Here is a 26,866-nt window from a genome sequence, read left to right as displayed (position 1 = left end):
GTATCCTTTATAGATGTCACATCCTGAATGCGGCTCTGTGGCACGCCCAGGTATGTATAAGTCTCTCCAGCGCAAAGGTGTCGTATAGCGCTTCTATCAACGCTTCCCCTTTACCACCACCTTGCCACCCGTACCGTCGCAATACAGGGCCGCTGCTTGTTATTTATGGCCGAATTCTTATTTCAATTTAAGCCTCTCTGCTGGTTATTTATGATCTTATTTTGATTTCAATTTCGGAAAGGGCATTTTAAAGCCTTCAAAGCATTTGAACGAGCTATCTGGACCATTAAATATATCTACCTGAGTCCCTGCGGAGAATTTCTCCGTGCTTCTCAGAGCCTTGAGAATCTTTAGCATATACTCTAAGATTTCTACCGGTAGGGTTAGTATATTTTTAATTATAAGTTAATGTTTGAACTATTATTTGTTATTAATATAAACATTAACCTTAAGTAATATTTCTATGAAGTATGGAATTTGTTATTAAACTCCATTGCTGGTGTAAAATGCGATAACAGCTTTTGAGATTTAGAGGTTAGGAATTAATTTTAGAATACAAGAGTGAACTGCTGGTCGGAGAATTAGATAATTTGGTCACTTTAATGTAAATCTTCCGTATATATCTACAAAAATCTATCAAATGTTATTTTTTGTATCGGGCCTTCATATTTATATTTCTAACAAATAACACAAATTTTCAACAAAATACGGGAATTTTCAAACAAATAATTCCATTTTTAACTTAAAAAAATCAAGTTTCAATAAAACATATCAAATTTTAAACAAAAATAGAATAATTCAATTTTTAGTATATAAAACTTAATATTCAATACAAAAATTAAATTTTCTACAGGTTATTTAAAATTTTAACCAAAACAGGCGAAGTTGACAGCAAATAGTAAACGTTTTAACAAAAAAGATGAAATTTTAATCACAAAGATGAATTTTCTATTTAAAAAAATCTTTTTTAACAAATAACAGAATTTTCAAATAATTTAATTTTCAATCCAAGTACAATAATTTAACAAGTATTTAGAATAAGATAGAATTCAATTAAGATAATGCAGGTTCTACACATTATATAGCAGAATCTTTCATCAGAGATTAACATTTTTTTCTAGTAAATTATGCAAGACGTTTTTTCTGATATAAGACAAAAAAATGGAATTTGGACATCTGTGTTAAGAATAATATTAATAAAAAAATGTTCTACAGATTATTTCAAATTTTAACTAAAACAGATGAATTTGATACAAACTGTAGAAGTTTTAACAAAAAATATGAATTTTCAATCACAAAGATTAATTTTTATTAAAGAAAGTTTCCTAATAAATAACAGAATTTTTCAGAAATTGTTGATGTAAGTTGTTGGCTTTAGGGTCAGGTGAATTGAAACTAATTAAGTTGTTTCAAACGTTTCAGCACACAATGGCGACCTATATCAGAGAATTTTATTAAATCTATGAAAAGTGTACAATATCTTGTAAGTACGCAGTTTTACAATGGAAAGCAGTATTTTTTATTAATATCTTAGTTGTGAACTAATAAAAAATGAAAATTACTTATTTTTAAATTAAAATTTTGTTCAATTTGATTAAGAACTATTGATAAATCTTGCAGTAATCTTAAAACATTATTTTATTTTAAAGAAGTACAATTGATGAGAAAACAATACCAATGTAATCGAAAAAGTTTTGTCATCAATTTTTTATTTAATGAAACCATTTTTAATCGAAAAAGTTATTTACAAATGATTTTTGCAGTAACGTATATGTAATTATATTAAATTTTTTATTCCTGTTTTGTTATTTTTCAGATGATCTGTTTGTACGAAATTTATTATTATAAATTGTAAGAAAGCTTATATAGATGTAAATTATTTTCAACTAAATTAATTTTCAATGCAAAAACAATATTATAAAAAGTATTTAGAATAAGATAGAATTCACTTAAAATCAAGCAGGTTCTATACATTATTTAGGAGAATCTCTTAGCTATGAAAATGATTTTATAGTCAATTATGTAAGACGTTTTTTCCCATATAAGACAATAAAAAGTTGAATTTGGACATCTATGTTAAAAATAATATAAAACAGATTAATTTTTTACCCATAAAATTAATTCTCTACAAAAGACGATTAGTTTTTAACCAACAATGATATAATGAAAATTTTCCTTGAAGACATTAATACATAGTTGAAGTTTCAAAGAAACAGATGAATTTTCAATCAAGAAGATTAATTTTATATAAAAAAAAGATGATGTTTGAAACCAATAATTGATTTTTCAACACAAAAATATCAATTTGTAATTCAAAATTTCAATTTTTCACCAAAAGTGGGAGAGTTAAATTTTTAGTTAAATAATTAAATTTTTAACAAAAAAAAAAACGGAATGTGCAACTTAATAGTTTTGTTCTTAATCACAAAGATGAATTTTCAAACGAGAAGACTAATTTCCTACCGCAATAACGAAGTTTCATTGAAATATGTGCATTTTCAAACCAAAGGGTTGAATTTTCAACTAAAAAAGATAAATGTTGAATTTCAAATATCAATTCTCTACCAAAAATGATATAATCCAATTTTATTTTAAATAAATTAATTGTTGATTAACTATGAAGGAATTTTCAAAAAAATAATAAATGAACCCTCAATGAAAAAGATGAATTTTCAACCGCAAAGATTAATTTCCCTGTTTAAAAAGATGGTTTAAAAAAAATTATATTTTTAACAAAAAAAGAGAGTTTTTTTTAATATCATTTTTCTATAAAAAATGGTATAATCGACTTTTTTTCTTAAATAAATTAGTTTTTCACCAAAAAACGAAGATGAAATTTCAATTAAGAAGTCTATTTTTCTACCAAAAATAACGAATATTCAACAAAATTTTGAATTTCTAAATACTGCATCAAAACAGATAAATTTATTTCTAAATAGTTTAATCTTTAACGAAAAAGGTCGATTTTAAACCAAAAGGATTAATTTTCTATCAAAACAGAAAAGTTAAGAAAATATAATTATTAAGTACACAAGGTCAATTTTCAATTTAAAACATCAATTTTCAACCAAAAATAGTAGAATCGAAATTTCTTTTAAAGACATTTGTTTTTGACAAACTGAAAAGGATTTTTTTTAAACAACTCAATCCTTAATGAAAAATGTTAATTTTCAACCAATAATATTACGTTTCTAGAAAAAATTACAAAGTTTCTACAAAATCTAGAAAGTTTCAAACAAACATATGATTTTTATCTAAAAAATATAATTTTTTAACCAAAAGTAGTATAAGTTTTTTTACACGGCGCAACCGATCGTCTTTTGTTTTTCATGAAATTAGTCCGTCTTTTTTCGACATAGGGAAGTGAGACGTATTTTACATTATGAAATACCATTTGTCTAAGCTTGTCGTTTTAATGTCGGAATAATTCCCGTCAAAAATCAATTCAAAAATGTCTAATCGAGACGAAGAAAACAAAAAAGTGACAAAAAAAAGGTATGAGTAATACTGAAAAATACATACAACTATAAAAAACTACACATAATTACGAACAAATATGGAAAGTTACTAAAAAACTACGAACACTGTATATACTAGACATAATCTATCAATAATCCCTAGCGACATCGAAAAAATCGTATAAAACAAAATGTGATCATAAGCCTAGTGAGCCGTGTTGTAGCTGGTAAAATGTAAACAAAATCTTGATACACACAAAATTGCAGTACATATGTTTGTTTTGATTCTGGCAATTAGCTAGCTGTCCGTGATCACATCAAAATATCACCTAATATTAACAAATTAGAAATTTTAGTTTTTGCCGATTGTTGAAGCTACAAAAATTTGGGCATTTTTGGAATCGCATTTAAAAAATAAATAAAAAACGAGAAAAACCGTAATCAACCCATTTTTCGTTTTTGTAAAGTTTGTTCTATGCCGCCACACAGTGTAGACAAAAGCACTTTTTGTGGACGAAAGACTGTCTTCAACCCAATTTTTAATTGATTTTGACAATTTTTTAATGACCGTAAGGATTTTGGGTATATGGGTTCAGTGCGAAAACTTCGATTTGTCTAAACCAAATTTTTGTATTGAACAATAAAATTAATGACACTTTCATCCTAACTTTTTAAACAAGTAAATGAACAAAATACATTTTTTGTGATTCGCAATGATAAGTTGTTTCAAATTCACCGTTTTTATATATAGAAGATGAGAAAAATTTATGACTAATCGTGACTATTTAAGAATAGCTGCTGTTTCGCAATCATTTAAACAATTTTTATAAACAAATACCAATTTTTCGTATGTCACGATGAATAGGCACATTTTTTTGCAGAAACGACGAAATATATAAAATATAAACAAATTCAGTTTTAACATGATCCCACGAATAAGGCCAATTTTTTGCGAAACCCACTAAAAATGTGTCTTTAGTGACTTATAGCTGTAATTTTGTTCAAATTGATGAAAAAGTATACATTTTTTAAAGAATTTTTACAAATAAATGCGCATTTTGACCGTTTTTCCCAGAATAGGCTCCATTTCCTTTGCGAAATAAACTAAAAATGTATTTCTAATGACTTTGCAGGAATAGGCTCATTTTTTCGCGTAGTAAGCTAGGAATGTCTTGTCAATAACTCCTTGTTACCTTGTTTGTCCAAATAACCAGAACTGTTAATTATTTAAACAATATTTATGTAAAAATGCACATTTTGACCGTCAGTTTGTTCTGGTATGATGATATTTATAAATATAATATAATAAATATAAATATTCAATTTGATTTTTTTCACGAATTAAACTACGTTTTAAACCCTGAGATTGTGCAATGCAACGAGTAATCAAAACGATCGAAATACATTAATAAAAAAATTAAAGCAATAATCATCAGCATACAAAAAAGTATCAGTGTATATTTTTTCCCTTGTCGCTCTCGCCCGTTGACCTATCATTCTCTCTCACACGAGGGGACAGCCTATACTCCTCTAAAGCTAAAGACTAAACCAGACAAGCCCAGCTAGGGGAAATTCCCGCCAGAAATAAGGTAAACAGGTAAGTTATATAAATAAAATATATATCTACCGTCAACTTTTGGAGTTTTGCACTTACTGCCAATATATACAGTCAGAAAAAAGTCGCTGAATCACACCGATAAGTGAATGTTTTTCGCTCTGCAACTGAAGCGTGTTATCCCACATCTCTATAGGTGCAAAGTTCGGTGCCGAAAGTGAGAGCGTACCTTATTTCATCTCAGCCAGTGCGACTATTGACAGTTCTTGCATCATTCTGGTGTTACATGTTGCGTAGGCCAGCCTCGTGTAGAGACGAAAATGCACGGGCAAGAACCCGAGCCCCCGACTTCACGATTCGTTTTCGGTGGCTAACTGGCTATTAGGAGGAGTTTTTAAGTAAACTGAATTTTGCAGGGTGTCAACAGAATGAAAGTTCATGCAATTTTGCTATGTTAGATCATTATAGAAAAATATGAGGAACTTAATTCTTATTAAATCTTCTTGCGCAATTTTGTTGCACAATTTTTTAAAAGTTTATGTTGGTTTACAAAATGTGCTTTCAAATTTGCGTAAATTTAACAGATATTGAGGAATTTTTAAACTCTTTGAAAAGAAATAAAACTTGTAAAGATTTTTTTGTTTAATTTTGTAAGGTTTAACGGAAATGAAAAAAATTCTTTTAGGTTTCTAGCAATAATTAAAGTAAATTTGTATTGCCAAAAATTAATTCCAGGAGATTATTTTAAAACATTTCAAAAAAATTAAAAAAGATTTCAAAAATTATCAAAGTATCTAAAAAAGTTTAAAGGCAATTTTTTTATTTTAGAGAATTAAAAAAATCAGTAAAAATTTGAATACTTTTAAAAGATGAGACGATTAGAAGGTCTGACAAGATTAAAAAAAAATTATTATTTTCCTAATATTAGTGTGAAAATTTTTTATGATTTTTTATTTTGAAAAATGAACTTTAATAGAAAATTAAAGAAGACTTTTAAACGCATTAAACGATTTCCTAAAATTTCGAAAAAGTGTTGAAGGTTTTAAAAGCAAAATGTTTCAATTCACTACGAGTAAAAAGTTTAAAACATGTAAATAATCGAATAAATTCCAAGAAATATTTAGTGGAATTGATGAAATTCAAAAATAATTGAAACTTTAGAAGAGTTGCAGAACGTAGGATAAACTTATTTAAAAAACAGAACAATCTAAAAATTCTTGTAGAAGAAAAAAAGATGCATCTGGAAATTGTGTACAATTGTGTCTTTATAAATAAAATTCTAATGATTTTTTAAAAATTACTTTCAGCACATTTCTTCTCAGGCTTAATCCCCGCTTTTAATCACAAGAGGTCAAATTATTTTCAATAAAAATAAGTAATGAAATAAATTTTGAAAAATTCAAAAAGAAGATACATCCCTGTATGCTTAAAGATATAATTATTTCTAAAAATTGGAAACATTTAAGAATTGTAGTATTAAAATGCACTTAAAATTGAAGATTTTTTGTATTTAACTTTGATAATATATGATAGATATATACACTGCCCTGCAAAAGTTTGGACTCACTAAGAAAAATTGTTTTTTTTACTTATCGCTTTAATTATACCGGAGCTAAAAAAATGTATCTTTAAAAGATTGATTGATTTCGAAATTCTTTTTAAAATAAGCCCAGGGTGAAGCCAATTCGTCTAGTTTTTAAGTAGATATTGCAAAAATAGTGTAAATTTCAATATTTTCTTAAATTTTTAATAACCTCCAAAATAGTCAACGTTTTTCAATGTTCTTGGGCTCATTTTGAAGCTTTTTTTCACCGTATCACAGCAGCTTTTACCAGTATGAATCGTAAAAAATTTCTTTTCGAATTGCAAGAACTTTTATTTGTGACAAAAAAAGTTGGAAATATTGAAATATTATTTTTAGTAACAAAAATATTTTTGTAATATATATATATATATATATATTATTTATTAGGAAGCTATTGAAATTTTAAGAAAACATTGAAATTTACACTATTTTTGCAATATGTACTTAAAAACTAGACCAATTGGCTTCACCCTGGGCTTATAACAGAATTTCGAAAACAATCAACCTTTTAAAGAGACATTTTTTAGCTCCGGTATAATTAAAGCGATAAATACAACAAAAAAACGATTTTTCTAAGCGAGTCCAAACTTTTGCAGAGCAGTGTATGCAAAATAAATAAATTATAATAAAAGTCGATAAACGAAGGACTTTCACACTTTTTGTTTGCGAAAAAGAGATTCCTCAATTCTCAAGAGTGAATAGTAAGGGAACTGATGACAATTAAACATTCATAATAATGAAAGATTTTCATTTTTCCCTTAAGTACAATAGACTTACCATTTGATAAAAATGTTGTGAAAATTTTTCTTTGAAGGTAGTGTGGAAAGGAGTTCTATTAAAAAATGTGTGGGATTTTCTAACAGACAACTGTATGAATTTCTGACCTTTCTTATTTTTACTTTATACGTGTATACTAATCCGCTTTATGTTTAGGGCAAAATCATGTGCTGAAAAACGATAAAAGAAATATATATTTCTGAAACTGGTCCATAAGGTTGAAGCCAAATCTGTACAACCGTTTATTAACATTTTTTGAATTTTTTTGTATAATTTGGAAGGCGATTTTACATAGTGTTTTACTTTTAGAATGGTTTTCTCCATTTAAAATCACGAGAAATTTCTTCATAAAATAAAATTGGTTAGATTAATTTTACAGTTATTCACAATGACAATTATTTTATAATGGAAATCTAATTGTAAACGCTAAATCTTGTAATATTGAGATAAATATCTTAAGACATTAAAATTAAAGGTTTCGTAGTTTTCATATATTAAGCATTTTTAAAGTTGAAAGTTTAACGATTTTGTTAAACTTTTTTTTGCAGTTGCATGAATCCTTTTCTAATAGAAAATGATTCTTCTTGTTTGCAAATTGTTTTTTTGGTTCACAATTTAACATTTTTGTTGAAAATTCGATTTTTTTTAGTTAAAAAATAATTTTCTTATACTGAAAATGTAACTGTCTCATTTTTAGTTCAACATTTTTTTTATTTGAAAATTTAACAATTTTGTTGAAAATGTGTTGTTTTATTTTTGCTTGAAAATTGAGCTTGCTCAGTTAAAAATTACTCTTTTTGGAAGAAAATTATTCTTCTTGTTAGAAATTCATCTATTTTAATTATAAATTAATCTCTTTGGCTGAAAATGCATTTTTTGATCAAACTTCTTTTCCTTTGGTATAAAATGGTTTAAAGTGAAACCATACAAAATTTGAAACAAATTGTTACAAGTTTTAAATATTTTTCAATCGTTTCAAAATTGCTGAATATCTCCTAAACTTAAATTGAAAAGCACATTTTTTAAACCAACATAAACTTTTAAGAAAATTGGGCAACAAAAATGCACGAGAAGGCTAGATAAGAATTAAGTTTTTTATTTTTTATAAAATTATATACAACATAGCAAAATTACAAAATTTTCTACAGGCCCTTATACACCCCTTTTAAAATTTTAAAGAAATCATACAAGAATGTTGTATCCTTTTTTGAATTTTCTTTCAGAATTCATTTCATTCCATTTTTGGTAAAAAATGTATCTTTTTTAACTGAAAATCCAAATATATGTCTAAAATTTTAACTATTCTGTTGTGAACTCGATTTTATTTATCCAAAATATTTTTCAGTTGAAAATTCATTCCTTACATCGAAAATGAAACTATTTTGCAAAAAATTAAATTTTTTATCTGCAAATGTAACTATTCTATTTTTGGTTAAATACTTATTTTTTAGTTGTAAATTCATCTTTTTTTCATTGGAAATAATTGTTATCGTTTAAAAATTGATTTTTTTGGTTGTTAACACAGCCACACAAAAAAAGGGTGCAGATCTGGTAACAAGACACACGTATTCCTATGGATTTTGGGGCGCTGAATTCATATTCGGTATCAAAAATCACCCACCACGTCATGGTTGAGCCATAACCTCAAAAAATGACGAAAAATCATGCACTGAGGCAAATAAATTTCAAAATAATGCCAGTGATGCAAATTATCACTTCAAAAACATGCCGACAACTGTGAAGGATCAACCCTTGCCTGATATCAACTTATTTAACATAACTTTACCCAACAGAACCTGACCTCACCTAACCTGAATTAACAGAAATTTATTGAACTACACATATAAAGCTCTGGAAGCATATTTTCCCAGTAGCAAATGTGTGCTACATCGAATGGGTCAACTCGAGCCTAACCTAGAAATAAATCTAGCCTAGCCTAACCTAACCTCACGAAACACAATTAAACTGATTGTGTTGTCCCGTTGTGTTTGTGGTACCGTTTCATTCAGCTTCGGCTTAATATATCCCTTAAGTTTAATAAAAGCAGAGAGAAAAAATTTTTGAATAAAACTCTTATTCATTTGCATGTTGAAGTTACAGTTCTACATTTTAATTGATACAAACATTGTCAGGTTAATTGAAATGGGGTCAATTCTACTTGTAGTTCTAAGTTTCTTCAAATGAGTAATGTGCGTCTAAATTTTTAACCACCTGTAGAACAATGAAATGAATTTTATTGTGTTACAACGGGAACACATAAGTTAAGTTGTGTTGCGTTAAGCAAAATTTCGTTAGGTTCTGTTAAGTTAAATTCATTTGTAGGTTAAGATCGAGTTAACCTATTAAATATAGCACACACTTAAGACTGAGAACCGTACGCTTACGTAGCTACACGTGTAGTTGAATTTCATTCGGCTAGGTTAGGTTCGGCCAGGTTTTGTTAGGTTAGGATAGGTTTGACCTCTTTACAGGTTAAGCCCAAGCTGATTCAAACGGTACCACAAACACAACGGGACAACACAATCAGTTTAATTGTGTTTCGTGAGGTCAGGTTAGGTTAGGCTAGGTTAGATTTATTTCTAGGTTAGGTTCGAGTTGACCCATTCTATGTAGCACACATTTGCTACTGGGAAAATATGCTTCCAGAGCTTTACGTGTAGTTCAATAAATTTCTTTTAATTCAGGTTATGTGAGGTCAGGTTCTGTTGGGTAAAGTTATGTTAAATAAGTTGATATCAGGCAAGGGTTGATTCTTCACAGTTGTCGACATTTTTTAAAGTGAAAATTTGCATCACTGGCATTATTTTGAAATTTATTTGCCTCAGTGCATGATTTTTCGTCATTTTTTGAGGTTCTGGCTCAACCATGACGTGATGGGTAATTTTTGATACCGAATTTGAATTCAGCGCCCCAAAATCCATAGGAATACGTATGTCTTGTTACAAGATCCGCACACTTTTTTTGTGTGGCTGTGTAATTAACTGTTTTGTTGAATTTTCGATGTTTTTTAGTTGAACACATATTTTCTTTTACTGAAAATTGACCATTCTCAGTTAAAAATTAATATTTTTTTGTAGAAATGTATTCTTCTTGTTTAAAAATTCATCTACTTTAATTAAAAATCCATTTCTTTGGTTGAAAATTGGACTATTTTGTTGTAGATTTAATTGTTTTTTTATTCAAAATCAATTTTTTTAATGCAAATTTAATTGTTTCATTTTTCGTTAAAAGCAAATCTTTTTTATAAAAAATTAATTTATTTTGTTGAAAATTCCTTTTTCTATATAAAAATTTAATTAGTCCATTTTTGATTTAATGCTTATTGTGTCAGTTTGACATTAGTTTCTAAAGATAAAAATTGAACAATTTTGTTGACATTTTTTTCTTGAAAAATGATATTTTTAATTATAAATTTATCTTCTAAATTCTTTAGCTCGCACAAGCCTACCCAAGGTAACTGCGCGTGCGCGCGCAAAGGAACTTACCGGTGTTAGTTTTCACACTGTATAGTGTCGATTGTATGTTTATACCAGTCTAACCTCAAAATCTCAATTTTAACCAGATTTTTTCGCCTTTCGTGGTATTAAATACTGTTCGATATTTGCGTGAGAGGCGACTTTTAGCGAATGAAAATATTTGAAAAGTCAAAATGTTTTCATTGTTTATGACAGTATTATGTGCCACAAGTCCCATCTTAAACTTTCAGCCCTCTAGCGTATGTGGAACCCACCCCAAATCAACCCCTAAATATAATAAAATTCGTTAAAAATACACAATTTCAAAAAGTCAAAATGTTTTTAATGATTATCGCTGCATCTAGTGCCGAAAGTGCAACTAAAAAGTTTCATCCCTCTAGTGCATGTGGAACACACCCCAAATCAACCCCTACACACTATAAAATTCGTTAAAAATACACAATTTCGAACAGTCAAAATGTTTTTAATGATTATTGCTGCATTTTGAGCCAAAAGTGCCACAAAAAAGTTTCATCCCTCTAGTGCATGTGAAACACACCCTAAATCAACCCCTGCACACTATAAAATTAGTTAAAAATACAGAATTTTAAAAAGACAAAATGTTTTTAATGATTATCGCTGCATTTAGTGCTGAAAGTCCCGCAAAAAAGTTTCATCCCTCTATTGCATGTGGAACACACCCCAAATCAACCCCTCCATATTATAAAATTCGTTAAAAATACACTATTTCGAAAAGTCAAAATGTTTTTAATGATTATCGCAGCATTTAGTGCTGAAAGTCCCGCCAAAAAGTTTCATCCCTCTAGTGCATGTGGAACACACCCCAAATCAACCCTTGCACACTATAAAATTCGTTAAAAATACAGAATTTTAAAAAGTCAAAATGTTTTTAATGATTATCGCTGCATTTAGTGCTGAAAGTGCCGCCAAAATGTTTCATCCCCCTAGTGCATGTCCAACACACCCCAAATCAACCGCTGCACACTATAAAATTCGTTAAAAATACGCAATTTCGAAAAGTCAAAATGTTTTTAATGATTATCGCTGCATTTAGTGCTGAAAATACCGCCAAAAAGTTTCATCCCTCTAGTGCATGTGGAACACAGCCCAAATCAACCCCTGCACACTATAAAATTCGTTAAAAATACACAATTTCCAAAAGTCAAAATGTTTTTAATGATTATTGCTGAATTTAGTGCCGAAAGAGCCTCCAAAAAGTTTAATCCCTCTAGTGCATGTGGAACACATCCCAAATCAAACTTTTTGGCGGCACATTCAGCACTAAATGCAGCAATGATCATTAAAAACATATTGACTTTTCGAAATTGTGTATATTTAACGAATTTTATAGTGTGCAGGGGTTGATTTGAGATGAGTTCCACATGCACTAGAGATATGAAAATTTTATGTGGCACTTTTGGCTCTAAATGCAGCGATAATCATTAAAAACCTTTTGACTTTTCGAAATTGCGTATTTTTAACGAATTTTATAGTGTGCAGCGGTTGATTTGGGGTGTGTTGCACATGCACTAGAGGGATGAAACTTTTTTCCGGTACTTTTGGCTCTAAATGCAGCGATAATCATTAAAAACATTTTGACTTTTCGAAATTGTGTATTTTTAACGAATTTTATAGTGTGCAGGGGTTGATTTGGGCTGTGTTCCACATGCACCAGAGGGATGAAACTTTTTGGCGGCACTTTCAGCACTAAATGCAGCAATAATCATTAAAAACATTTTGACTTTTCGAAATTGCGTATTTTTAACGAATTTTATAGTGTGCAGTGGTTGATTTGGGATGTGTTCCACATGCACTAGAGGGATGAAACTTTTTGGAGGCCCTTTCGGCACTAAATGCAGAAATAATCATTAAAACCATTTTGACTTTTCGAAATTGTGTATTTTTAACGAATTTTATAGTGTGCAGGGGTTGATTTGAGATGAGTTCCACATGCACTAGAGGGATAAAACTTTTATGTGGCACTTTTGGCTCTAAATGCAGCGATAATCATTAAAAACCTTTTGACTTTTCGAAATTGCGTATTTTTAACGAATTTGATTATATTTAGGGGTTGATTTGGGGTGGGTTCCACATACGCTAGAGGGCTGAAACTTTAAGATGGGACTTTTGGCACATAATACTGTCATAAACAATGAAAACATTTTGACTTTTCAAGTATTTTATTTTTCGTTTTTTGTAAACGTTGGGAACTTCAAACTCATCTCTCACACACGTATCGAAACGTACTATTCTCGCTCCGGCTTAGTGTTTGATTTCACAATTTCCAGTGAAACTTTAAGTTTAGATTAAGACTTTCACATCTCTTTGATGTGATTCGTTAGTATTTTCAACACTGGGAAGTTGAGAGTTCGTAAATTTACTAACTTTACACCAGAGAAGTGTATTTTAGTAGAAGAAATGCTTTTTCGCACCAAAATATCGCACCGTATCATTACAACTTCGCACTTCGGTGTGACGTTGTACGAAATTTTTCTAACAGTGTAACTTAGGTACACCAATGATATACATTCTATATTACTATGCGAATATATCAACGTAGAAGGCTCAAACTCACTTTCGAATATTATATTTAATACATATAATATTTAGTCAAACATCTGAATTTATTGATACTGAATAGGGTTCCGATTTTATCATTATATTTCAATTATGTAACGTACCTTTTTACAATGTGCATGATGTTAAGAAATTCTTATACTGCAAAAAGTATCACCCAAAATTTCTGTGCATTATACACTTTTTCACTGATATTTTTCTCTTGCTCAAAATTCGCTCGACTCCCGAAACGTTGGAAGTTGTTTGTGCACGAATTATGCACCATCTCGGAAAAAAAAATTATTAACAATTTGTTCAATAAACATTTTGAACTTTCGCTAAAGTCATCAGTCGCAGAACATGATAATGTACATTTGTGATCAGTTTTATTACAAAATATTAAAAACTTCCCATTTCGTTGCGAGTTGAAGTGGAAAAATTCAAAATATTTCAACCAGAGAAAAAAAAGTTTTTCGTAAATAAATCGAAAAATAAAAAAGCTACAACTTTTTTTATGGGGAGAAAGAGATGCGGCATTAAATTTTTATTGAGGATATGTATCTTAAAAATTGAAATTTGAGACTTCATTTTCAGGTGCTCAGGGGCCTCCCCACTCCAGAAAAATAATTCTATATCTCCTTTTTGCATCCTAAGCCTCAATTATGATCTTTAGACTATGTTAAAAAAATATGCCTACACGAAATTTGGCGCCCATCTTTAATTTTCTTCAAAATTTTGAATTTACTGTCATCACGTGCTTTCTAATAAATAAATCTGCCCCTTGTAAGAATTTGACGAGATTTTGTTATTAATTGTATAAATTGAATTTTTTTGAAATTTAGAGATCCGCCATTTTGTAAATTAAAAAAAAACTTGTAGATGCCTTGTTTCAACATAGTCTAAAGATGATAATTGTAAGAGCTACAGGATTCAGAGGAAATATGAACAAATTAACTGTATTTGAAATTGTATGGTACTTTTCCCCATGTTAATAGGGTTGTTTTACGATTTTAGATAAAATCAATTTTTAATACATAAGTTTAATCCGAATCGAAGGTGCGTTATAATTATTTTTTCTATTGAATCGTTCAACAGAAAAAAATTATTAAAAATTGAAGGCGGTAAAACACTTATTCAAATTGGTGTCACGTGGGTGTCACGTGACTCAGAGGTTCTCATAATTATCTATCATGCGACGATGTGGCTTTGATGAAAACCATGAAAACTAATGAAACTTATGACAAAGATGTTTGGCCACGGTGTATACTGCCAATTCTGACTGTTTTGATTTGATAGCTTTATTTGTTAAGGTTTATGTGGCAAAAAAGAGTTATCCTGTTATAATATTTGGATTAAGAGTCAGTAGTACGTTGAAGAAAAGCATTAAGTACAATTATTAACACATTTTAAAATCGTACATATTTACGAATTGTTCAGTAAACATGACTACATTTAAGAACTTTTTCAATTGATTCTTTATACATACCATAAATATATCTATTTTATGTAGATTTTCGCTATTGGCTTTTAAGAAACCCTCCTTTGACATTTTTAAAAATAATATTTTGCGACTTTTATTGTCGACGTGCTCATAACCAAAACAAAACATCGGCACAGAAAATGATATTTGAGAATCACTGACACATGAGCTGTGATTTGTGGAAAATCCGACCCCTTTGACGTCAAAGGAAGCCTCTAATCGACATCTTGATAGAAAATTTATATTTTAACATTAAATTAGAAATAGTAAGCAATATGTAAAAAATATTTTATGGGCGTTTTTAAAATTAGAATTTTATATACTATAAGATCCATTTATTGCAAAAATGGTATCTGACTTTGGAAACAACCCTATTGCATGAGAAACTTTAAGGGTTTTGGGCCCCATGTTAATATTGAACTATTTTGCTCAATTTTGGAGAAGATAATTTTTTGTCATTCAAACAAAATAGGGGAGTGAGACCAAAGAAATTCGAGAAAAAAATGATCCACCAAGAGTAAATAAGTACCGCACTATTGTGCATGGATCTTTTTTATTTGAATGTCAAATCCTTGAAAACTGCAATTTGGTGATTATGACTTCTCTTTTGTTTTATCGCTTCATTTTACCAAAATGTTAATTTAGTATTTTTAATGACCTCATTCACCAATAAAACCAAAATTGCGTGTCTTATTTAAAAATTATCGAAAAAAATTGGTACATATGAATTAGACAAAAAATTTTGCCATTAACATGTTATTCTGTCATGTTTTGGTTTAACAGAAATGAACATTTAAAAATTTGTAACTTTTTTTCACGATTAAATCAAACCTACACATCTTATGAAAAAATTGCCACCAACAAATGTTTCCCAAATAAGATATTTGAAGATATTTTTTGGTTGAATAACTTTGTCATGAAGCATTTTACTGCGAGTTTTATTGTAACTTATGTTAATTTTCCATTTTTTTTTACTTTTAACTTTCTTTTTTGTGATTAAAAAGAACACAAACGCGTATTACCAAAAATGGTTCATGAAAAAATTGGTAGGCTTTTTTTGGGTGAACAATTTGCGGATTGTTTTTTTTTTTTACTTTGCATATTCTGACCACAAAAGGGAATTTTTGGGTTAAATTGCAGAATAGGGGCGTCACCTCCGTTTTGACTGAAAAATAATTTTTTGTCAGCAAACTATTGGAATATTTAATTAAACATTTAATAAAGCGATTTCATAAGGCAAAAGTTTTAAATTATTGTTACTTTTGTTACTATGACGTCTCAAATATGGGTCTCTCGCGATATATCGGAATGACCATGTTTATCGGCAAGTTGGGAATGGGTAGGGATTTGACCCACATTATTTTTTTTACTGGTCATGGCGGTGCATTCCCGCCCCCACGAAACGTTGGAGAAGGGTAGAGTTTTGACAGAATTATTCTTGTGACCTTTCAAAGGAGTGTTTCTGGCCGTTAGGATGTTTAAAAGCACCTAAACGATGAGTTAAATATGATCATTCCAATATCGTGACATACCCACATTTAAGGCATCGTAGCAAAAAATTAAACATAATTTTTAACTTCCGCCTAGTCAAATCCCTTTATTTATCATTCAATTAAAAATTCTAATAGATTGCTGCCGAAAAAAAACTGTTTTTCCAGCCAAAAAAAAGTGACGCCCCTATTCTGAAATTGCACCAATTTTTTTCCAGCATGTGTCGAAGCGCAGTCCAATACTGTTGTATACAGGCGGTCTACGACGGACACCATCGTAGAACCTGTTTTGTCGGATTCAAGGGGTCTCGAAACATGGAAAGCCCAATCCAATACACGAAATTGGAAGGTTTAAATTGAGAAACAAAATTCCAGGTCATTTTTATGTTAATTTGATCAAAATATTGCATAAAAATAAGAGGGACATGAAATAAAAAATAAAACAAACCTTATACCAACAACCAGAAGCTGCAGCAGCGGAAACACGCACATTAAATTCATTTTCAATCGTATATTTCGTTGGCAAAACGTGTGAAAGTGTCGTCCTCATATTTCGGCGAGGTCGAAAAGATTGCCTAAACTGAGTGCATTTTTCCAGCGAAAACCCAAATCACAAGCTCAAGACTATGTTTTACACAATACTAACACTCAATGCCAAATTCGCATACACTCAACACTGCAAGATCTCATCTATTGATACTGCTCATTATAATCACTAACATTGTAATCCTTTGACGATGCACACCCTTCACTTTAATTGACGTAAATCACTGATCACGAACTATCCGCTGTTCCACAGTGTATTATCACACTTATGTAAATTAACTTATTTGCCGATGAAATTCCACTGTCTTTATTCATCTCACGAAAAGAAGGTGTTTTTATTACATACTATTCCAACAGGAGTTTCTTTCAAGGTGAAAAATAAATAAACTACGTGATATGAAATAACGAAATAAAATAAAAAGGAATTAACGAAAAAAAAACTTGAGCCCCATGGAGTTAGATTAATGCCATGCCGGTAAACTGTTGACGTCTCTAACTACACCCCCCGTAAATCCAGAGGGTTGCCCCTTCTCCGACGTTCAGTGGCCGAACCTGTTTTCCCACGTTTTTCGCCTTTCGCGCGCCACGTTCATTTCTTCGTTATTGGCCAACGACGGCTGGTACATGACTAGAATAAGAACAAAGCGAATATGGTCAAATATCTGCAGCAGTTTTCCTCTGCCGATTTTCGAACCACTGAGGCTAAAAGAGTGCGTTGTCGTTAGTCGAACTCAACTCGCTTAAATTGCCTTTATCCTGTGTTCCGACGAATCACTGTGGTATCCGACACGAGCCTCCGAGGATACGAGATGTTGCCAAATCTCGAGTAACGCAGCATCAGACTGCCAGGCGAATAAAGCAACAACCAATGAATTCTGATCTGATAATTATGTCCCAGAACTCGAATAGGATTCATAAAAGCTAGATAATCCTATCATAAAAATTGACAAGAATCCAGAGATTCTTCACACGGCTTCGATTGAATCAGGAGCTGTCAGTAGTAGAATGAGGGGTTCATCAGTCAAGATTGAAGGTTGATTTTGTTTATAGTAAACAGCACATCCGACACATTTATTTAACTTTTAATGCACTCAAAAAAAAAAAAACACTGCGCTCTCGGTTTGAAATCGCATGGAACTCGTTCAAAATGCCGTTTCCTGGGGACTCAGCGTCAGAGATAAACGGCCAGCTGTGCATCACGAATAGTGTGCGTCGCACTCGAACTCTCGAACGGCAAGGAGGTAACTAACCAAACCTTCGTCTTCCATGCTTTCTCCTATGTACCCTTCAGAGGGCACCATCATTCGCCACAGGGGCCCGGTTTCACCCCACCTAACTTATTCCTTTCCTGCTCTTCCCCTTGTTCTGGGAACGGGTTTTCTTCCAGAAGCGCAACGCAGTTTCGTACATTTTCTCGCGACATGCCTTTTCAACATATGCCCATCATAAATTGCCTACTCACTCGCGAAAGCCCTCGAAACCTTGCTTCGATGCTACACAGCACGAAATCTTTATAGTTTATAATTGACATATTTACTTAGGGTGACCATATGTCAGAAGTGATAATTAGGAAAAATTCTGAAAGCCCCCCCCCCTCCCCTCGCGCGAATAAAATTAGAAAACCTAACTTTACGGGAGAGAAACATTTTTTACCAATTAATTTTTAATCTCTAATTTTTTTATTGTTGGCTAATTACTTTTGAGGTGTTAGAAAAAAATGTAGTACAAAATAAAATAATTTTCCAGAGTACTTTCGTTTTTGCTTTTAAAAAAATAGATGTATTTCTGTCCAATTACATAAGCCAATACGAAGTCTCACATATTTTTCACACTAGAAGGGCCAGTGGGTCCAATTTGGACCTTTCGGCATTTAAAGCGCTGCTGGTCCTTTAAGAGTTTTTTTAGGGCGCAAAGTTTTATGAATTTTCCTAGGATTGGATACTTAGTATCTATACAAAATTGCTTAAAACTGCGAAAATGTAACTAGGATCCAATTTGGACCCTCCGGCCTTCTAGACATGCGATTTTTCCAGCCCTCATAGTGTGAAATAGTATTTCTGTACAGTCGTATACATTAATTTCACATTCGTACGTTTTACAATACTATTTTTTTGTTGAATATCCTTATCTCACTTACTTAGACAAAGAATATCGCGTGGAAAAAAAGGATAGAAAGACTTAACTCTTGAGAATTAATTCAAAAACCGGGACATTTTAAGAAAAATCGAGATTTGGCGGGACATGTCCCGCCAAATCAGGACGTCTAGTCACCCTAATTTACCAGGCAATGAGTTTGGGCCATCATTATTATTAAAATACTAGTTTTTTGTATCCTGTTTCACCTGGGTGCTATCAATTAATATTGTGAAATATTCTGCGACATATTGTTGAATATACCCAGCGAATGCTAGAAACCATGATAAGTTATTATGTACCAGTAGGCCCGGTCGGGCCTCACCGCGAAATAAGAGGACTAACTGGCCGGCTGTATTCTTTTGAAGGTCAGTCAAGGACGTATATTTGTACATCCACTTCAGGAACTATCCCGACTGGCGACAGCGAGAAGTTGTCCTGTATCTCGTTATTTTAGTCGAGATATTTTTGAAAACGAGCCAGATGCACTGAGATTCTCGAAAGCGTACAACTTGACATTTCACGTAAACATAAAAACAATGCATCAATGTTGAAAAAAAAAGAAAGTGGAATCACATGAAAACAAACAAGAGGGCCAAAGAGGCTATAGGAAGCTACATTATCATCAAAGTAATAATGTAATATTAACTTAAGTAAAATTATTTTACACAAATTACCCACTTCATTTATAACAGCATAATGTTAGAAAACTGTAAAAAAATTAAGATTCTTAGGAAAGCATATCTGAAAAATTTATTCGAATATAAATAAAATTATTTAAAAAAAGGATTAATTTTTAGAAAAATAATAATGTAAACTTCCCAGTAATAGTGTTTAAGTTTTGAGAACCCGTGAATTCGAAAACTCGTTTTTTACAAATGTGTCTGTCTATTGTACGTCTGTCTGTCTGTGAGCACAATAGTTTTTGAAAAAATCATGCTATGAGATTGACCGTTGATAGGCTCTTTAAGTGTAAAAAACTGAAGGTCAATTTCGTTAGCCAGCTATTTTCGATAAAAATTCAAAAAGTTAGAGCCTACTGAAACATTTTGAGATCATTTTATTAAAGATTTTACAATTCTATGTTCGGCTATTCATAGTATTCGAAACGTCGAACAATGTATCCCTGTGACGTTTTTCGATAAAAAGAAAATTGGCAGAGTTATAGCATTTTAAAATTCCAAACAAGCCAGCGAAAATGAACATTTTAAGCCAAACAACGCACGATGTTAAAAGATGTCCAGAAAAGAAATACGCTGCTTTTTGAAAGCTCTATAAGATTATCATAAATTTTTGATTTGTTTGGAAAAAATCGAAAATTCAAATTGTGATCGCACAAAAGATATGGAAAAATAAAAAATTCAATTTTTCGGTCAAAATATGCAAGATGCAAAAAATATAAATAGAAAAAAATGATGTAATTAAACAACATCTACAGATTTGTTATAAAACACTTTTTGACAGGATACGTAGTTTTTGTTTCATTTGCAAACAAAAAAAAAATTAAAAAGAAAGAAATTAAATTTTTTGATAAACGACACAAGCTATAAAAAAATTAATCGACAAAAGTTGTTCTTAATAAGTAGATTTGATAAGAATCAAATCAAGGCTTTCTTTGACCGTCAATGTAAATAAAAGTAAGATTTATTTTTTTAGGTCTTAGGGTCATCATTATGGGCATGTGATACTTACAGTTTCCCCGGTTTTTTCCATAAAAATGAAAATTTATTAAAACTGAATTTGGAGATGTTATAAAATATCATAATGGACGTCCCCGGACTCTTTTTTGAGGGATAATAAGAAACAAATTTATTGTGATAAATAAAAATTGTATGCATATGCATTATTTTGAGGTTACGTCGTTTTTCATCTCTGCCTTTCCTATAATCTGGAAATTATTTATGAAATAAACTTTTTTGGTTGGCTTTAATCAAGGTTAGTTCCGGGAGATTAGTTACTATGTTTATTTGTAAGTCCAAACTTTTCGGCCAAAAATATTTTGTAGTTTGGAAGTAACGCTCGGGTAAATTGTAACACACATAACCTCGAAATATACACACACGTTGTTACAAATATGAAAAATGTTGATAAAAAAAAAAAAAAAAACACAAAAAAAGTATGCGGAGACGTCCGTTAGCATGTTCGCTATCATTTTCTAGATTTTTAAGGCAAAATATTTCTTATCCTAGGAAAAAAGCCGGGAGAATCTAACACTGAAAAAATCGATACTATTTCCCAAGCGCTAAGCAAATTAATCACATTTTGCTAAATTAAAACTTTTTAAATTAACCTACAAAAAAAGTTTGTGGGGACGTCCGTTAAAATGTTCGCTATCATTTCCCAAATTTCTAGGAGAAAATATTTATCATACTAGAGAAAAAACCGGGGGAACCTAAAACTGATAAAATCGACAATTTTCTAAGTATCACATGCCCTTAATTAAAAGAATAAAACGAAGTAACTAGAAAGTTCGTTTATTGAATTTCTGACTTTCTGACATTTCGGCTAACACTGCGTGCCTTTTTCAAAGAATCTAAATAAAAAATATATAAATAACTAACTTTTCTTAGAAATAATTACAAACAAATTAGTTTGAAAAAAAGTAAAATTAGTTTTAAAGAAAAAACTGAAAATTACCTGTGCTTTTTATCTTTAAAAAACCAAGAATATTAATTTTGGAGTCAAAAATCTGTCAAGCGTTTAATGTCAATTTTAAAAAATAATAATGACACATGACAACAAATTAAATTAAAATGTACAAAACACATATAGTAGAAAAGCCTCATAATAATTGAAGAGGCTTTTTTAAAGAAACTACATCTTAATTGACGGAAAAATCCTTACAATGTTTTTGGACAACGACCAACATATAGCAAAGTAGACAAGGGACATACATTAAGGTGGTAAATTCATAAATACAGAATAAAGGCGTCATTTTAAAGGAACCGCGAATAAGGAAAGTGCGCCAAAGTAACTGAACACAGAAAAAACGAAAGATAAAATTTACATCGTTTTCAGGGGAAAGATATTCACCGCAACCAAAATTAACATTTCCAGATAAACTTTACATGCATCGAAGATAATTACCGATTTTTAATCTTGCCTGGATAATCTTTCGCCTTATAATCGCTCCATTTTTATTGAAGGTGTAGCGAAAACTACGACGCCAGCGCTATCTATCGTTGTTCCACTTCATTAAATTGGATAGAAACGGGGCGTCCCATCTGTCAGTTGCTTTTTGCGTTTTTTGCTAAATTGTATTAAATAAGTTCTAATTCGTCTACAATAGATTAATTTGTTTCGGAGGAAATATACCAGTAAGACCATTTTTTTCGTGTTTTCTGTAGCTGATTCTACATGTTTTACCGAAATTTGCTCACTTCAGTGTGGCTTCCCGATTTATAGCTCGAATTCCCGCATACTCTGCCGTTTTCCCATAGACGCTAAGGACACCGTAGCAGACGGCAGCTTTTATTTCATGGTAGGATAAACTCTTGCCAAATAGCAGGTCCGTTAAGCTAGAACCTCCACAATCGAATTTTTGAATTTTTCATAGCTCAGAATTTTGGGCTTTTTTTGGGCTGCAATAAAAAATTTTGGGCTCGTTTACTTTTTTCAAAAAATCAATTTTTCTAGAATTTTTGAATGGTCTCTGATTTTTGGGCTCCTCGAAAATTTTTGAATTTTTCATACCTCAGAATTTTGGGCTATTTTTGGGCTGCAATACAAATTTTTGGGCTCCTTTACATTTTTCAAAAAATCAATTTTCTTGTGGAGGTTCCAGCTTACATTAACCCAGCACCTCCACTTCTTTAAATCACTAAATAATAAAAATTTTGGGATCCAACACTTACAGTACAAAATTAACCCCATTGTAACACGCAGATATGAAATGGTCAAAAAATAACTTTTATTAAATTTTAGAGCTTGAATAAAGTCTCTGATTTTTGGGCTCCTCTAAAATACACGCTACGATTTTTGGACTTCAAACCTTAACGTCAAAAATCAACCCCTCTCTACTACGTAAAGACAGCTTTGTCTGCAAATAAATTTTTCTAGAATTTTTCAATGGAAATACAGTCTCTGATTTTTGGGCTCCTCGAAAATACCCGATATGATTTTTGGGCTTCAGCCCTTAACGTCAAAAATCAACCCCTCTCTTCCACGTAAATACAACTTTGTCTGCAAATAAATTTTTGTATGATTTTTTAATGGAAATAGGCTCTATACAGTCTCTGATTTTTGGGCTCCTCGAAAATACTCGAAAGCTCAAACTTCGTACAATTTCATGGAGATTGAAGAAACACAAGCCAGACACGTTACCACTTACCTAAAACACATAAGATACTATGGATATTTTTTTGATGTTTAAATGTTCCGTGAAAAAATATGAACTATACGTTTTGAATATCCGCATTTTTTCCGTTACAATAGCAGAAAATGTAAAAGGCAAAATATGGATAGCTCGGATCCGGTTTACTTTGTGTAAAAGCTGTCAAAAAAGTTAACCAAAGCTGTCAATTTTCTCGCAATAAAAATAAAAATGCTCCAAAATTGAAGGATGAAGGCACCCATAAATAACGAACACGAGAGACGCTTTCGTATTCACATATTATTTGATTTATTATTCTAAATTTTAAATTAATTATAAATCAAAAATTTGAGGGAATGTGTAATTTAATTTCCATCGAGCGTGTAATATTACACTGCTGTTCGAGGGTCCTTTTATTTACATCGCTAGAGGATGTAATTTCACATATTTTTGTAAAATCACACAGTGAAGTGTGTGATATTTACAATGATATAATATTTAATTTTCCGAAACTTTGTAATTTTACACAAATCTTTTTTTACAGCGTATCTACGTGGCAGAGAGGGGTTCATTCTTGACGTTAAAGGTTGGATCCCAAAAATCGTAGTGTGTATTTTTGAGGAGCGAAAAAATCGAAGACTCTATTGACATTGTAAAATTCAAAAAGAAATTATTTGTTGACAAAGTCGTATGTACGTTATAGAGAGGGGTTAATTTTTTATCTTAAGGGTTGAAGCCCAAAGATAGTAGACGGTATTTTCGGAAAGCCTAAATATCAAAAACTGTATTCCGGTTGCAAAACTCTGAAAACAGTTATTTTTTGACAAATTCGTATGTCCGTGGTAGAGAGGGGTTGACTTTTGACGTTGAAGGTTGAAGGCCAAAAATCGTGACGTGTATTTTCGAGGAGCCCAATAATCAGAGACTGTATTTCCATTGAAAAATTCTAGAAAAATTTATTTACAGACATAGTTGTATTTACCTGGAAGAGAGGGGTTGATTTTTGACGTTAAGGGTTGAAGCCCAAAAATCATATCGGGTATTTTCAAAGTGCCCAAAAATCAGAGACTGTATTTCCATTGAAAAATTCTAGAAAAAATCATTTTTTGACAAAGTAGTATCTACGTGGGTTGATTTTTGACGTTAAGGGTTGAAGCCGAAAAATCGTAGCGTTTATTTTCGAGGAGCCCAAAAATCGTAGCGTGTATTTTCGAGGAGCCCAAAAATCAGACACTTTATTCAAGCTCTAAAATGTAATAAAAGTTATTTTATGACAATTTCATATCTGCGTGTTACAATGGGGTTAATTTTTTACTGTAAGGGTTTGAGCCCAAAAATCGAAGTGGGTATTTTCTGGGAGCCCAAAAAAGCCGAAAAATATGCCGTTAATAAATAACTGAAAATTTTCAATTTTTTGAAGGGAGTTGATTTTGGAAGTTAAGGGTTGGTTTGGGGAAAATTTTTTTTGCGGTTTTTAAGAGCCCAAAAAAAGCCCAAAAATCTGGTGTAATTGAATTTTTATTATTTAGTGATTTAAAGAAGTGTAGGTGCTGGGTTAATGTAAGCTGGAACCTCCACAAGAAAATTGATTTTTTGAAAAAAGTAAAAGAGCCCAAATATTTTTATTGCAGCCCAAAAAAAGCCCAAAAAAGCCCAAAATTCTGAGCTATGAAAAATTAAAAAATTCGATTGTGGAGGTGCTAGCTTAATGTACCTCCAAATAGCCTGTAATCTTTAACTGCGGGAAATTTTACATGCAACCAAATTTAACTTTAGTTTTTTCTGTTAAATTTTTACTTAACTTTGTTTATTTGATAATACTTTGATATATTTTGTTGACAGTCATGATTTCTGTCGTTAAGTTCATCGAAATATTGTGATATTTGTTTATAAAAATGGATTCTATTATGCGTCTTTTATATGTAATTTTTTCCCTAGCAAGAACTTTAATATTGTTAAAATCAAAATAATGGTTTAAGTTCCAACAGCGTTGTGAAAGACCTGTATTGAAATTTCACAATCTACAATCTCTTTTATGTGCCCAAACTCTAGTTTTCAATCTTCTACCTGTTTCACCAATATAAACTTTTTCACAACATTTACATTTAATGACATATACAATCCCGGACAAATTTTCGCAAATTTTCTAATATCACTCAATTTTTTGCATCTATGGATTCAACCTTTTATTAGGCCGACCTGTTTGACAATATAAATTGAGAGAATTAAAATTAAGATATCTGCCAGACTATGACGCTTTTTTAAACCAATTGGTGATTAACTTAACTCCAGTTGTTTTTATAATTTTTAAATCAAGGTAAGTCAGTAGGAACAATAGCTAAAATATCATCAACATACCTTTTATATAAAATCGGTTTAAAATTCATGTAACTGAAGTTCCGAACGTTCAAATGAACGAAATGAAAAAAAAACAAATATTTTTTTTCTGAAATGAGCCTAGCGAAATTAGTTCAGCTAAGCAAAAAATGAGTATTATACGCAAATGTCTCCAAAAAACTTTTTAAGGGTAAAACACCCTGAAATACTTTCGATTTACCTTGTTAAAAAACAAGTTTTTTCAGTGGGGTAAAAGCCGCTGGAAAGAATATTTAAAACCACCCCTAGTGTATCAAAATCAGAAAATCGTCAAAATGAACGCCTTTATACATTTCTTTTTCGAGTTAAAAATACTTTCAATTTACCTTGTTATAGAACAAGTTTTTTTCAGTGGGGTAAGAGCCGCCGAAAAGAAAATTTAAAACCACCCCTAGTTTATAAAAATCAGAAAAGCGTAAAAATCAACGCCCTTATACTATTTTTTTCGAGTTAAAAATACCTTCAATTTACCTTGTTATAGAACAAGTTTTTTCGGTGGGGTAAGAGCCGCCGATAAGAACATTCAAAAACACCCCTAGTTTAAAAAAATCAGAAAATCGTAAAAATGAATGCCTTTATACAGTTTTTTTTCGAGTTAAAAATACTTTTAATTTACCTTGTTATAGAAAAAGTTTTTTAAGTGGGGTAAGAGCCGCCGGAAAGAATGTTTAAAACCACCCCTAGTGTATCAAAATCAGAAAATCGTCAAAATGAACGCCTTTATACAGTTTTTTCGAGTTAAAAATACTTTTAATTTACCTTGTTATAGAACAAGTTTTTTCAGTGGGGTAAGAGCCGCCGGAAAGAATATTTAAAACCACCCCTAGTGTAACAGAATCAGAAAATCGTCAAAATGAACACCTTTATACATTTCTTTTTCGAGTTAAAAATACTTTCAATTTACCTTGTTATAGAACAAGTTTTTTTCAGTGGGGTAAGAGCCGCTGAAAAGAATATTTAAAACCACCCCTAGTGTATCAAAATCAGAAAATCGTAAAAATGAACGCCTTTATACCGTTTTTTTTTTCGAGTTAAAAATACTTTTAATTTACCTTGTTATAGAACAAGTTTTTTCAGTGGGGTAAGAGCCACCGAAAAGAATATTTAAAACCACCCCTAGTT

At 30.9% G+C, this 26,866-nt stretch overlaps 1 protein-coding gene across 3 annotated transcripts in view; it reads right to left on the bottom strand.

The window, feature by feature from the left end:
• The window catches only part of LOC117180020 (neurogenic locus Notch protein), a 385,864-nt gene that overhangs the window by 221,543 nt on the left and 137,455 nt on the right, over nt 1-26,866 (bottom strand). The window contains exon 1 of one of the 3 annotated variants that reach the window (XM_033372299.1): nt 16,826-18,148. The exons of 1 other annotated variant lie outside the window; for it this stretch is intronic. In XM_033372299.1, the coding sequence (XP_033228190.1) occupies nt 16,826-16,878 (53 nt within the window). In that variant the 5' untranslated portion in view covers nt 16,879-18,148. Of the gene's footprint in view, nt 1-16,825; nt 18,149-26,866 lie in introns of those variants that run through there. One more of the 3 variants, XM_033372300.1, reaches the window with a different exon arrangement.

The sequence above is a fragment of the Belonocnema kinseyi genome, chromosome 9 (assembly GCF_010883055.1).
Source record: "Belonocnema kinseyi isolate 2016_QV_RU_SX_M_011 chromosome 9, B_treatae_v1, whole genome shotgun sequence".
Lineage (NCBI taxonomy): Eukaryota > Metazoa > Arthropoda > Insecta > Hymenoptera > Cynipidae > Belonocnema > Belonocnema kinseyi.
This window is presented reverse-complemented; position numbering and strand designations above follow the sequence as displayed.